Consider the following 15665-nt stretch of genomic DNA (forward strand, 5'->3'; position numbering starts at 1 on the left):
AGATGCTTTCCTCTGTGGCCCAGAACAGCTTGTTTTGCTTTCCAAGGCTGCTTTCCTTCTGGTAAAATTGCTGTAACAAAGCTTGCCTTTTCTCTTTTTTCTTTTTTTTTTTTTTTTTTTTCCCCAAGAAAAAGTGCTGGAGATCATTTGCTAAAAACAGCTTTCAAAGGCTAAGAAACGTCTTTGCTGAGTCTGTTATCCAGCATCAGGAAATGCCTAGCACAATGTGATTGTCATTATACATTCACATAAATCTCATGGTTTATAGTAATAATAAGACTAGAAGTCTTGGCTTATACAGAACATAGGATCATAGGTTTGAAAAGACCTTTAAGATCATTGAGTCCAACCGCAAAGCCAATACTGCTCAGACCACCACTAAATCATGTCACTAGGTGCCACATCTATCTATCTTTTAACATCTGCAGGTTTATTTTTCTGTGAGTGATTTCAGTATTAGTCAATGTCACATCTGTGTGGAATCACCACCCACTTTTATTTTCTAGGTATCCTCTCTCCTTTTATTAAATTATGCCTAATGTTTTGATTAAAATACATGTATATATTTATGTGGCATTTTTTAGACTAACCTAGAATGCTTGTTTAATTGCACTCCATTTTTTTGCATTTGTGCTTTTCTCAAAGTGACCTGCATTTCATAAGGGGCTAGAAGGGGAAGTAATACATGTGTGAATTAAATGAAAGTCTTATTAATAATAACTGCCTCTGGGTTAGTCATATCCATGCAAATTGTAACTGGCTGTGTGAGTCTTCTCTTTCACCTTGGACCCTCTATCCAGTCATTAATTGCAAATAATGCATTTTCCTAGTCACAGTAACAATAACAATTACTAATTTCTAAAAATGACATCCAATAAGATGCATTTACCAGACTGACCCTGAGATTATTAGTTTCCATTTCAGAAAAGGAAACTGAGGCAGAGTCTTAAAATAACCAGAAGAATGTCAAAGTCCTAACTCCACATCCTGTGCTGTAACTATTTAAAGTTGTCCTTTCATTTTCAAACTTATGTTTTATGCTTTAAAAAGACACAGCTACAAAACCTCTCTAATCTACATGACTCATAAATTGATAATTCACGGCTGGTTAAATTGTTTTTTGCAGAGTTGGGTTTTTTTTGTCAACACAAGCAATGTTAAAGCCAAGATGAACTAAGCTTGCCTTCTTTAATCTGGAGATTTCCTTCAAGCAGCAAAGCAAACTAGAGTCAGATTCACTCATGACCCAAGCCAGAGGCTAAGGTGCGGGCACTTGTCTCTTCAGACTGCTTGTACTGACACCTAAATTAAATTATGCTAAATGAATAAGCAAATCTTCAGGCATTCAGCTGGATCATACCCTGCTGTGCCAGGTGACTACAAAACCCAAGATAAGCTTTTCAAATGCAGAAATGAAATGAACTATGCATGGAAGAGTAGGCATTTGAAAACCTGGCAGACTTGGTTCTGATTCAGCCAGTCATTGGCATGGTTCAGTCACCTTTTCCGGGGTCACATCTGTGTTGATGACTTGCTGTAGGTTAATGTCTTCACGGTCTGTAGCCTATGCCCTGGGCTCTAGTGAATCATCGTAATTGTTCACTTTTTATCATTACCTATGACTATAGCTCAGACATGTCCTCTCAACTGCCCTTTCCCACATGCTCATTTTATTTTCAGCCTTAATACATGGTTTAACAAGAATGATCTTCCAAAAGAAAAGGTTTCATTAAGACTGCCTACTGGAGAGGAGTAAAAAGTGGTGATTATTACAATCAGTTCAAGAGTCTCTCTAACAGATTGGCACCACATGAGTCACTTTTACCATTTTATGGTAATTTAGATCTTGAAATGAGAAAGAAGATGTACAATACTTGTGACATTCTCCACCTGCTCCACTTTATGGTTGTGCACATGTATCTCAATTGGGCAATCATGTTTATACTAAAATAAACAACCCCCAGATGTTCTGACTATATACAGGTACAACCTTTTCTAGTATATCGGAGGGAAAAAAAGGCACTTTAGAAACAACGGTATTTAATTATTGCTTCTAAATCTGGTGGAGTTTTGCCTCCTGAACCTGTGAGGTCTGTAACCTCATCTAATCTTGCAACAGGGCCCCATTAAGAATGAGTCAAAAGCACCTCAGTGAGAGGTAAAAATCATACTCCTCCATGAGAACATTTTTTTGTATTTGTCCTAAGCATTCCTCCTCTTAGAGACATCCCTTTCATATCTTCTATTACACTCTGCGTCCTGCTGGCAACTATCTTCCTTTTTTATTTATAATTTTAAATAAGAATGTATGGTTGTGATCTCTCACTGTATGCAATTGTTCCCAGGCCAAACAGTAAACATTAGATTTTTCAAGTATTTCAGTGTCTGCAGGTTGTACTTTGTTTGCTCTTCAGTGCGTTCTCTCTGATTTGCCTGCAAATGGATAGCTGGTAAAGAGCCGAAGGGCTACTAGAGTCTCATTAAGAAGGATTACCACCTTCCCCATCTTTTTCATTCATTCAGGTGTGCAGAACTAAAATTACATTGTTTGTTTCTCTTGTCATGTAGTTGCTCACTATTCCTCTTTTGGCACCACTGTTCTTCAAGGTACTTTCCCTACCACTAAGTACGTTCCCTTCCCCATGTATGTTTACAATGAATACTTGCTTCCCAAGGTTGAAACACGCTTTGGTATACCTAGGCCACATGATGACTTCCTGTGTCTGAATATCCACAGCCTTATCCAACTAATACGTTACGTATCCCTGCATATGCTTCCTAAGCATTGTTTATCCATTTGTTTATCCAGAGGGATGCTTATACAATAGCTGAGAAAGCTTTAAAGTGCCCACACTTTAAAGAGGGTTGCCTGTTGGACCAGTCAATGTGTGAATGAAAACTCTCAATACATATAAGAAGTCTGTTTACATGATTTCAACTAAATTCAAGCCTTTTATTAAAAAGCCAAGCATGTGTGTATATGTATCCCATTACTTTTTTCCCTGTCATGAAATAATTTGATATAAAATTCTTAGAACAGGTTAAAATTCAAAAGGTCACTGACAGAATTAGTTAGTTGCTCACAAAAAAAACTATATACTCTGGACTTTATTAAGCATACTTATTATTTCCAATGTTAAATAACCTTGATTTCTGTAAAGCCAAAATCAAAGATACCGAAGAGCACGTCGGGAAAGTATCAAAATCGCACCTTTATTATTGCCACACCAGCATTTTTCCACATAGCATTTTTCACTTGGATCAAAATGGCAATTTTAGCAGGTGGTCAGCAGTATTTCCACTTCACAGAAAATCTAAGGTACTTCCAAGTGCAAAATTGTAACTCACGGCCATTTGCTAAACTGGTACCAGAAGCACAATCCCCTCAAGCCAGTGCAGGCCTCAAGTCCATTTGCTGGAAATTCCCTTCACCTTTCCTACCCATCAAAGGGCGCAGCCATTGCACCATGCCCGCTGGACACTCCTTGCCTGCTTGCCATACCTCACCTCTTTCCCTGGGACCGTAACACCAGCGCCAAAGCTTCAGCCAGCATTTAGCTTAGTGTCCTCCGACAGGGAGTGTCGTTTACCAAAGGCAAAGAACCCTTCCCGAGTACGTCAGACACCTGACAGATTTTATTTCAGGGAAACTGAGAACGAACATCTACAGAATAAACAGGATTGAGCAGATGGAGCCCTCTAGGCCCTTCCCGGCCTCCCTCCCAGCTCGCAGCAGAGAGGCCTGACACGGAAGTAAGCGGAGCCCACGGGGAAGAGTGTCCCGTCCTCCAATGTGTCCTGTGTGTCCGCCGTCCGTCCCTCACACCTTGGGACTGGGTTCCTCAGAGGCGGCCACCGGCGAAGGAAAGACGCCGGGTGTTCACAGCCCGCCCGACCCCCGGCACACCGGGCTGGCAACAGTCAGTCGATTCTCGCTGAGGCAGCTCCCGGCCGAGAGCCTGAGCCTGAGCCGAGCTCTGTGCCACGACGGCCCGGGCAGGCACCGCCGTGCAGGGCAGACCCCCCGGGAGCGGCTCGCACCCACCAACTTCCGCGTCTCACGCACTCCGCGCCTGCGCGGCCAGCACCGGCACCCCCGCCGCGCCGGTCTTCCCTGGCTGTACCACCATGTGCGTAACGCGCGGGTAGAGCCAAAAGAGGTTAGCGGCTCCGGGCAGCTCTGCAGGCCTCAGCCCCAGCTGAGCCTCCTCAGAGAAGCCCGTTCCTTTCTCAAATCCATGGACGCTTTCCCAACTTGCGTCTTCCCTAGTTTCCGTCCCCAATCTAACCCAGCTCTCACCCGGGGACAGTCCATGGTATATGCCACTCCCAGCTGATCCGGTGCCTTGGCGAAACCATCCAGCTCAAGGACGGGGGAGGAAAGGCGCCGGAGGGGGGGACGCATTGTTGAGTCAGGGGCCGAGTGGCGGGGGAGGACGGGCGCACCCCGCTGCGACAGCGGGGTCGTCACAGAAGCCGGCGGGCGGGAGGGGCCTCCGCACAGGTCTCCGCGCTGTGTCTCCGCTCCCCAGCGGGCCCGGCCGGTAGGGCGCGGCTGCCCCCCTCCTGCGGCCGCCCCTCCACCACCTCCCCAGTGGTGTCTCCCGGCTCCAGCTGACCGGCCTGGAATCCCGGCTGGGAGCCCTGCGCCCCCCCGCCTGCCGCTGCCGCCGCCCCGCTCACCGGCCCCACCATGGGAGACGCCGGCAGCGAGCGCAGCAAGGCGCCCAGCCTGCCACCGCGCTGCCCCTGCGGCTTCTGGGGGTAAGTGAGGCCCAGGGGCGAGGAGGGGGCTGGGCTGGAGCTGGGCCGGTGCGGGGAGGAAGGGGGGCCTTCGAGGCGAAGGGCGAGGCGGTGGGGGCCCGCGGCCGGGCGGGGGCAGGGCCTGGTTATGGGGGTGGCTGGGCCTAGCCTGGTGGGGAGGCCGGTTGAGACGCCGGGCCAGGTCGTAGCCCTGGGCTCGGCCTTTTCACGGGGGCCTAGCCAGCAGCTCGCCCTGGGGCGGGGCGGCTGTTGGTCCCCGCCGGGCAGGCCGCACGGGGTGCCCGCTGGGGCAAAGGGGTGTCCCCCTTCCTGCCGGGTGTGCCGCGTCCAGGGCCCTGGTGGGTGCGGCGGGAGCTCCTGCTTAGAGGCAGCGGGTCACGCAGGGAAGGGGGTGAGGCGGAAAGGTGGCTGCGTTGTCCCTGGGCGCGGGGGGGGGGCCTGGCCTGGCCCGGCCCGGACCTTAGCGGCGGCCCCGCAGCCTCCCCCGCCGCGGCGGCCTTCCCGGCGGCTTGCTGGGGGAAGGCCTGATCGCTTCCTCAGCCACGCAGCTTTCCTGAAGCGGCAGCCCCTTCTTTTGGGCTGCGAGGGGACAGACGGCTGAGGGCTGCGCTGCGGGGCCTGCCTCTAGCTCCTGAGGCGAGAAGTGGATAACGCGGACCCCTGGGTGCTCGGGTTGGGGTCCTGGAGCAGAGCACCTGACACATCCTTGCCGTGCGGCCGGGAACGGGGAACTCTCACGCAGGTCAGCGCAGGGCAGCATAGCTAACGAAGGAGAAATGCAAAGGACAAAAATATACTTGTGTCTCCACCTCATGAAGGCAGAGAGGTTCGTAATAGATAAGGTCCTCGTTAGCTGTCGGCTGATCCCTTTTTAGGAAGAAGAAAGTAGGGTCATTCCTGTTTCTCAAAGGTGAAAAAAAGTAAGCCTGTTCCTCGCTAAACTGCTGTCACCTCTAGGGTCATATGTCTGAAAATGTTTCCATTATTGATTTTTTTTTAATTAGTTGTAGCGTGTTAGAATGTATACTGGAAGATACATATGATCATAAAGTGTCTTTAATGTATATCAGGAACATTAGCCCCTAATGTTCTTATTTATGGGCAATTCAAGGAATATGTGACTAAATAGACTTCTGAGGGCCCACCTGAGATTAACATTTGTCTGTGATTGTACCTTCTTGGGATTTATGTCATACAATTTAAAGTACTCTAGGGAAGGGGAGGCTGAGAGAAAAGAGATGCAATAAGGGTGATTTAGTAATGTCACTGTACGTTTGGTTGTTTATGGGACTGGCAGGATTTTGAATGAAATCCCATTTTTGAGTTATGACAGAAGCCAGCACTGCAACAAATGCCATGGCACTGCTGGGAGTTATCTTGCAAGACAGATTATAAATATACAGTAAATTATTTTGTTTATTTTTGTTTTGTTAGGCTCCCATATTTGGGTCTAACGCTTTGTGTAATGTAGTGGAAAGCAAGTTGCTGCTGTATCTTATGTGGTGTACTGATTCCTGTAATGTGGTACTGATGTGAAGGGAGAGTTGCAGAAAGTTAAAAGTGAACTTTTTCTTTGGGCTGGTTCAGTTTGTATCTGGTCCTTTGTGTTCAAGGATCAGCTTAATGGTGACAGGAGGCTCTCAAGAAAACCCATTGCCTTTAAGGCTGCTACTTATATATTTTTAAGCATATATTTCCCTTGAACAAGCAGCTACCAAAAAGGGTTTCTTTTTGCCTCCCTCTGCCCCCTGGTTATAAGAAACAGTAGTGTTTCTTGTAAGATACTTTTGAAAGACAACACTGGAAAAACACTTTCTCCACCAATACAGTGAATAAATTAATCCGCTTTTCAGTTAAGTGTCTTCCAGGTTCATTTCAATACACAGCAACTAGATGATCTTAAGGTCCTTTCCAACCCTAACTATTCCATGATTCTGTGATTCTATTTTTCCACTTGAACCCAAACAAAACCCTGCAAAAAAACCCAAATTGTGCTGTCAGCTTTCAGAGTTTGATGGTATTCCCAGTCCTGAAGAAAGAGTCTTCTTGTCCTTATTTACTTAGTCCTTGCTAGTACTTGGAAAACTGGTAAATCTGTACAGACATGCCGTTCTAGTGCAGTTGAATTGGCAGGAATACTTAAGGGGTCATAGTTTTATACCAGCTTTCTGAAGAAAGTAAATCCTGATAGCAAAAAGCCTTATATGTGTCTGAAGTTGGAATTCTCCAATGTCAGCTAGAGTTATTACCAGAAGCATGTTTTAGGACAGAGTCTTATTTGTGATTTTCATGTCACCTTTATATGTCTGTAAAGTCCCATTTTGGAATAATAGGGCTGTATTTACTCTTTATGTGCAGGACATTTAAGGCTATGAAAAGTTTTGAAAGTTGTTCTTGAGAGCCTGAACCATGTAGATAGCAGGTTTCAGGAGATCAAATAATAATGTTTAGATTTTGCCGAGTATTAAAGATTATTATTATTATTTTTTTAAATATAATACTTAGCCAGGACTGTATGCATTAGGATTCTTACTCCTGCAGTAATCCACAAAGATAGGAATCAGTAAGGAAAATACAGAAAGAAACATTAAAATTGAAGTAAGTCATGGAGTTTCTGGGCTAAAACTTGCCTATTTGTGAACAGCGATAGAAGTAGCTCCTGAGATGCATGAACATAGTGGTGGCATACAAAGAGATTACAGGAGAAGACTAGTATGTACTGCTGCATTAAAGTTGGAGGGATTCTTCTTTTAAAATGCCTGCTTTGTATCAGAAATTCAGATCCTGTAAGTTTTAAGAATCTCTAGTGACTAGAAAACTACTAACCTCTTGATGTTTTGAGACCCAAGAGACTGAAAAAGGAACAGCTGAGAGGCATGAGTGAGACTGTTCAGAACTTTTGAAACATCTGCCTAAGGTCACCAGTAAATGTTTGTTTACCTTTGGTTGAAGATCATGGAATCCATCCTTAAATCTTGTGCAGATTTGCCCTTCTTTTTAGAATATCCAGTCTGTCATTTTTGCTCAAGTAGAGTTTGAATGGAGCACTGAAATTATCTTTATATTTTTATATTCACACAACTTACTGTTTGGAAATATTTTGCTGCCCTTCCTAGTTTTGTATTTTAGTCAGTTGCAGCTATTTTGCTTTTTATTGGAATAGTCATAGTGTACAAGTATTGGAAAGGGTACAGTATGTGAGTTATTTTAGGTTACTTTATCTAGAGTTTATGCTGTGCTTCTCATTCTTGTGGTCTGGAAAAATTCTTTCTTCTTTTCCTGATTAACAGACCATGTAATGTTGGGGGTTTTTTCTTAGACTAGTGGATTTCAGAAACCTGTTTCACTTTATAGCATATATAAAATCTTCAACTCTAAGCTAATAAATACATGAAGATATTACTATATGTATATATTCCAGTTAAGCCATTTTGCTTATTAGAGATGAGGCATGATCCTTTAATGAACTGCACGTTGGCAGTTCCTCTCTGGCTTTTAAAGGACTCCACACAGGTTTTGCTTGTAAATAGCTCATCAAAGGGCCGAGGCTTTTACTATTAAATGGTTATATGTGTACATGGGACTTGTAAGCTAAAATGCTCCTTGGCTAGTAGAACCATATACTGTGAAGGAGTATGTCAGAGAGTGTAATACTTTTTCTGTGTGTGCTGTAGTGACTGCTGCTTCTTTTTCTTATGATCCAGACTGATACCTCTTACTATTGAAATGAGTGTCTCAGAACCAGTAAAGAAGGAAATATGTTAATGGATGTAAAACAAATTAATTCCATTTATTGAAATGGTGGCAGCCAGTTGGAAGTTGATTGAAAACACAGTATGATTAGTTTCATTTCATCTTATTTCTGGCAACTATAAGGTATTGTAGTCACCTAAAAGTGATGGAAGTATTGTTTGAAAATATGCCAGCAGGGGTTTTGCAGGATGTTACCATTTGTTCTGCCTTTCTCTGAGACTGTGTGTATCATATGTGTGATGAGACATTGTGCCCCAAGCATTCTGTGCAGGCCCAATCCAGAGTTTATTTCTGAGTCTGGATTTTCCAGTCACTTATGTATCATCAGGTCCCTGCCATGCCAATCTGGCTCTTTTCTCAGTTTTGTATACTAAAATTAAACATTTGATCAAATGGTGAATCATTTAACATAAGCATGATTAACTTGTGACTGTATATCACCAAAGCTTGCTTTTAGCTTCTAAACAAATGATGACTATATATACATGCTATTAGAAGCCTCTACTCTTAGTCTTCTCCTTCTTGTTTTGTTTTTTTTTTTTCTTTTGGTGATTATAGCTGTTCATTCCATATGAACTCTCTCAGTGACTGTCCTTTTAATGCATACTTTCTAATCTCATAGGTTGTGTAGGTCATCGTGAATGTGTAATGCCTTCATAAGCCTAATTTTGTTTTAACTTCACATAGATGTTCCTAAATGAGGCTTGAGTAAACTGTTGAAATATGTACCTTTCCCGCTGAGAATTCAGTTTCACTGTACTTGTGTTGTGTGGCTCCTTAGCCAGGCTTTTACTTACTGGAGCTTTGGCTCAGATGCTAGAATAAGTAATGAATTTGTCAGTTTATGCAAGACAGCACGGTGCTACCAAATAGGTTATTGTTTATTAGACCTTGGTATTAACTGTGGTCTTTGAGCACAGAGTGAGCAGTGAAGGTGAAATAAGGTGCTTTGGCATAACTGGGTAGTGCAGGGTTTCTCTGCAGTTATTGATGATCAGAAGTGTCTGTCTACAGTGATAAACTGATTTAAATAAATAAATTCACAATTCATATGTCTTAGGCAGGTTAATTCTTGCAACTTGTACAAGGCATAAATATTTTTTTTTAAAGAGAAAAGCTTGTTTGCGTCTGTTTATTGCAAGTGTTTATAGGCCATCTATCACTGGAAACTGTGGTTGGTTGGAATCAAGTAATTTGCCTGCTGTGGTCCTTGTACTCTGTTTTGGTCTTAGGTGGAGACTAAAAATACTTGAATATTGTATTGTTTTTTTTTTTTTGTCTTACTCTGTCATATCCTTGGGTAAAAGAACTCGAAGCAGTTTGCAGTTAGAACAGTCACTAACTGCTGTAATATGTCTACTGGTCTGTAAAGAGAAGTGGCAAATTATTTAAGTGACAGAAACAGAGACCAATGAGGAATTGATTTATTTATAAGTTTTCCTAGGAAGTGCTGCAGAGGATGATAAGAGGCATTGTAGAGACACTGAAATTCTTTGTTTGGATCTTAATTTTGGAAAAAACTGAGAATTATGAGATATACAGAAGCTTCTGTCTGAGGAGAGAGTGGTGGTCTGGAACTGAGCTTGGTCATGTCTCTGAATTGGAGAGACATCAATTTGATAGATGGACCACTCAGTGGATAAAGAACTGCCTGGATGGCTGCACAGAAAGAGTTGTGGACAATGGCTCAGTGTCCAGCTGGAGACCAGTAACGAGTGGTGCCGCTCAGGGATCGGTGTTGGGACCGGTCTTATTCAACATCTTTGTCACTGACATGGACAGTGGGTTTGAGTGCACCCTCAGCAAGTTTGTCGATGACACCAAGCTGTGTGGTTTGGTTGATACACTGGAGGGAAGGAATGCCATCCAGAGGGACCTTGACATGCTTGTGCGATGGGCATGAAGTTTAACCATGCGAAGTGCAAGGTCTTACAGCTGGGTTGGAGCAATCCCAGGCACAGCTACAGGTTGGGTAGAGAAGAGAATCAGAGCAGCCCTGCAGAGAAGGACTAGGGGATGTTGGATTATTGTGTACAGTTGTGGTGTCCTCAACATAAAAAGGACATGGAAGTGTTGGAATAAGTCCAGAGGAGGGCCACGAGGATGATCAGGGGACTGGAGCATCTCCTGTATGGAGATAGGCTGAGAAAGTTGGGGCTGTTCATTATGGAGAAGAGAAGGCTGAATGGAGACCTCATAGCAGCCTTGCAGTATCTGAAGGGGGCCTACAGGGTTGCTGGTGAGGGACTATTCATTAGGAACTATAGTGATAGGACAAGGGGTGATGGGTTCAAACTTAAACAGGGGAAGTTTAGGTTGGATATAAGGAGGAAGTTCTTTACTGTAAGGGTGGTGAGGCACTGGAATGGGTTGCCCAAGGAAATTGTGAATGCTTCCTCCCTGGCAGTGTTCAAGGCTAGATTGGACAGAGCCTTGGGTGCTATGGTTTAGTGTGAGGTGTCCCTGCCCATGACAGGGGGGTTGGAACTAGATGATCTTGAGGTCCTTTTTAACCCTAACTGTTCTATGATTCTATCTTCCCTGCTTGAAAAGAACATGCAGAATAAATAATGGTAAGTTGTGAGGTTTTTGTGGTTTCCTTCAGTCATAATACAATTAGAAGAGCATTTCAACTAAAGTCAAAAGATCCTTTTTTTTTCTTCCCCTTTTTGTACAGTAAGCAGTTGCCTTTTGCAACTGCAGTTGCAAGGTACCACATTTTTTATCTCTTTTTTTGCAGAAACTTACCTTTAGGAATAGGGGTTATTGGCACTCAAAAAGCAGATGAACTGGATTTAATACTTTAACTGTAATAAGCTGTCTTCTAGGAATGTGAAAACAATGCTTTCTTTTTCAGTACTTAATAGAATAGACAAAACAGAAAGGAGATTTTGTTTTTTAATGGAAAACAGCTGTTCTGCGTCAGACCAAAGATGCATCCAGTCGTGTTTCTGATTTGGGTGATGAGTGATGATGAGGGAATAAACATAAGGGCAGAGCAAGCATGCAGTGATGCTTATCTTGGTATACCTCCTTTACTTCTGGCAGTCTGACATAAGTTTGTTCTCTGGTTTAGAGATTTATGGCTTAGTAGGTCTTACCTATTTTTTAATGAATTTACATAATGACTTGGTGATCTTTATGTACTCTTGACCCTCACAGCATCCTGAAGGAAGTAGTTCCATAATTTAACCATTCTCTTGGGGGGGGGGGAGTAGTTGATTTTGTTTCCTTTAATCTTTCTGTGTGATAATTCTAAGGGGTGAATAAATTCAAACAGTTGGTGTACGAGGGTGTTTTTTCAAGGCGATCCCAAAATAGGCCTGCTTGATTAAAAATCTTCACTTCTTCAGTGAAGCCAGAATTTGAGAAAACAAACACTTTCTTATTCCATAAATTTATTAATAATTTTTATAGAAAATATTTTAGAAATAATTTCTAATTGTAGATAGATGCAGTGCTAATTTTAGACACACATATTCAGCACCTTTTAATCTAACTGTAACTCATCATTCAGAATTAAATTAAGTGTCATAGCTGCTGCTCCTACAAGTGGAATGAACAAGAAAGAAGTACACTGTGAGCTGCTTTTTGAAGCCTGGAGGAGTTAAGTTACTATGCCTAGGTCACCTCCCAAGCTTCTTTCTATCTTCCTGTCAGTCAGTCAGTACCTTCTTCATGTCTTTTGTAAACTGCCATTAGTCAAAGGTATTGTGATTTGGGCAGTGATAATGATTATTCCATGATTAATACTGTGAAATATCTGTCTTAATGCTAGTGAGTAAGATGTTCAGCTGCTGTATTGTAGCATATATATGTTGTGCTTCGTATATTGCTTCATTTTATTGAACATGCTTTGGGTTCTCAAGTTTCTAATGGCAAGTCCAGTCTGTTAGAGAGTTATAATATAAGCATCAGTTTTAAGGAAATACTGCTGCTGTTTTTAATTGCATATATTTTAATCACTTCAAAATCAAGCTTCCACAAACATGGTAATGTTGCTGCATGTTGGGCTTTGAGAACTGTTGAAGTCTCAAATGTCTGGGCTGTGCTTGCAGGTGGGTTGGAACTAGATGATCTTTAAGGCCCCTTCCAGTCCAAACTATTTTGTGATTCTGTGATACAAATTGATGGAAGCATCATGGCACATTGTTTCTTTTAAGGTGTTGCAATCAGTAATGCAAAGCATTAACTTGAGAGAATTATCCTTGATGGATGTATTCATTGGATATGTTTTGTTCTGTCTTGAATATTTTCACTAACATGCTGTGCCAGTTACTGGATTTTAAAATTATTTTAGATTAGAAGGTTGTTCATATAAATGGACACAGGCTTCTTTAGAGACATTTAGTAGGAATGATGAATGTGGTATGTTTTTCAGCAAATTACTGCTTATGTTGTTTGAGGTTTAAAATGTCACTGTGATCCTGTATCTCCTCAAATATGCAACCTTGACTGACTAACCTTGGATCTTAAAGTGTTATTGCAAACGTCTTTTGAATGTTTTGGGGCCATATTTGATTTTGATTATGTTGAAACTCTTTTATGGATCTCAGAGATAAACATCAGTTTAGGCAGGTAAATTACATTGATCGGTTCTTCCTTTTTTCTCTCTTTTGCTCAAATGACAAAAATTCTTGTATCTTCAGTGCAGGCAGGGTTTACCAGCAAGGGATCCCTTCTCTGGTTTTGGAAGAAGAATCAAAAATCAGGCAATAGCTGCAGCGTGAATTGGCTTTTCCAGACATAAGAGTTGTGAAAGAACTTAGGTTGCAGATATTATGTTTTTTCTCAGGACACTGAAAAGGCCATGTAAGAAAATACTCTTGAGGACACAATATGTAGCTAATGCAAAATGATTCTGAAAAAGGCGTTCTGAAAAAGAAACCTTTGTGTGGGTGACCCAGATCAATGGTTTCAGATGGCTTCAGATGGTTTCAAACTATGGAGGTGCTGCTAACATTACAGTAGAAGCGGGTTGGTATTTTTATATTCTATTAAAATGGTGAACCATTATTTTCTAACTCAAGATTTTGATGCGATACTACTTTTAATTTTTTTCTTTTTTTTTAATGACAAAAGTGGATCTTCTATGTGAATTGGTGAGAATTCTATGTGCTTAAGGAATTTGGGATTTTAACTTCTTTTTTTAACACATTTTTTGAAATCGTGCAATTTTGAAGTCAGTGTATTGCAATACATAGCTCCAGTCACTCTAGATTATTCTTTAACTGTACTCAGGAGAATGTATTAATTGGAGAGTTATGGTATTCCACGAGTTGAAGAAGAAAGGCATTTGCAGTTGTGTGTTCAGTTTCTCTGTTAATAGCAACAAACCAGTAGCATTGTGGTAAGTGCAGTATTTTCCTGTACAGAGACATATTAGGAAATTGTTGATGTATTTTTACATTTAATCTGTCCTCTGGGATTTTCCCTGCAGTAGGGAATGCTGCTCTATGTTGTATTTATGAAAGAATTGCAGGTGTCCTGTTCAATTCTTTCTGTTTAATCTGGCCACCATATTCATGCTCTAAATTTGAACAATATTAGTCAATGGGAGAAACATAAATTTAAGTTTCTAAGTGTTATAGTATTTTTATTAGTGGTTTTAGGGAATGTATTTTAAATCTGCTTGCATTTGCATTATGTCCTTTAATAAATGTACTTTGGCTAGTGTTGGATTTCCAGTGTTTATCTGCTGTAAATTAAAGAAACCAACTTGGAGTAATGAAAAATTGTGACAGTGCTTTTTCTTTAAAAAAAAACAAAACAAAATCCCTAGCAGTGTTCAAGTCCAGGTTGGACAGAGCTTTGGGGGACATGGTCTAGGGTGAGGCATCCCTGACCACAGCAGGGTGTTGGAACTAGATAATCTTAAGGCCCTTTCCAACCCTATACACTCTACAATTCTATGAAAAAGCCCAAACCAAAAACCACACAAAAAAACTAAAACCACAAAAAAAAATTGCACAACCAACAAAACAACAAACAAAAAACTAAAAAGGCAGGCTGGATCCATGATAACCTCCTAATTGCCCACTTAGAAAAGCAGTATCCCAAGTTATGTCCTCATTGACTTAATTGCTAAAACATAGTCGGCCTTCACAACATGACTGATACTGAGATCAGCCCTGTCGCCATAACAGCAGCATTTTGATCTCTAATTATATGTTGTTAGAGGTGTCTCAGAGGAAGTTGCATGTATAAAGTAGGCAAAATGCTGTCATTTAGCAAGAGTCCCTCAGTACTGGCAATTGTATTGTTCTTCTAGCTGTTGATTAGATGCTCGTTTGGTCTAAGATAATGCCAATATTAAGGAGTCTAGGGTTTTGGTCAATTGATTAATTGTCTTTGAAACTTTTTTTAACTGCATTTTTAACTACATTTTTAGCTGCAGAAAGGTGAATCTTATTTCAATTATTGCTGACATCAGTTTTTGAGAAGTTCATTGTTTAATGTCCCTGTGTTGTCTTTTTTTAGTGATCTCCTTCAGTGAACTAATAGATAAGAATGATTTCTAAAATTGTCTATGTTAACAAAAGCTTGCTTATTAAGGCAGATAGGTTTCAAGAGTTCCCCTGAATTGTTAGCATGTTAATCAATTTAAAATCTAATTTCTGGTTTTAGAATCAACTTCTGTGTACTTGTTTTGCAGGAGTGAAAGCATTTTTAACATAGTATGTTTCCATAACAAAGGTTCTTTCCAATTTAAATTTGAATGTTAGTCTAATGACTCAGTTTTTAATAGGGGAAAAAATACAGAAAGCAGCATCATGATTTATAAAATTATGAAAATTTTAGAATATTTAAAATACAGATGTTCTTTGAGGCAGCCAAAATCTTGTTTTTTAATTTTTACATTGATGTGTGGAGGAACCACCAGCTGTGCTATAAAGTGATGGAGGGCTTTTAGGATTAATCCATTGTACTCAGTAACTTTCCTAGGCTAACTCATTTTCAAGCTTTCAAAAGAAAGAAATTGAGAACTTCAAATATCTTTTTCTTGGCATTGGAGCTTTATGATTAGTACTTCATGGCAAAGTAGCTGAAATCAAATATGCCTTGGAAATAATGTTTAAGATGTAGCAGGTGACTTCTTATTTAAGAAAGTGGACTAACTGCTGCTTGTAACTTTCGTGTTGTCAAAT

General features: G+C 41.3%; 1 protein-coding gene across 1 annotated transcript in view; it reads left to right on the forward strand.

Annotated features, from left to right (window-relative positions):
* The first annotated feature begins 4583 nt into the window (after window positions 1–4583).
* ZFAND3 (zinc finger AN1-type containing 3) overlaps window positions 4584–15665 on the forward strand; it is a 138150-nt gene continuing 127068 nt past the window's right edge. Inside the window, exon 1 of the mRNA XM_034061254.1 lies at window positions 4584–4764. Coding sequence (XP_033917145.1) covers window positions 4694–4764 — 71 coding nt within the window. The 5' untranslated portion in view covers window positions 4584–4693. The remainder of the gene's footprint in view (window positions 4765–15665) is intronic.

Source organism: Melopsittacus undulatus, chromosome 3 (genome assembly GCF_012275295.1).
Source record: "Melopsittacus undulatus isolate bMelUnd1 chromosome 3, bMelUnd1.mat.Z, whole genome shotgun sequence".
Taxonomy (NCBI): Eukaryota; Metazoa; Chordata; class Aves; order Psittaciformes; family Psittaculidae; genus Melopsittacus; species Melopsittacus undulatus.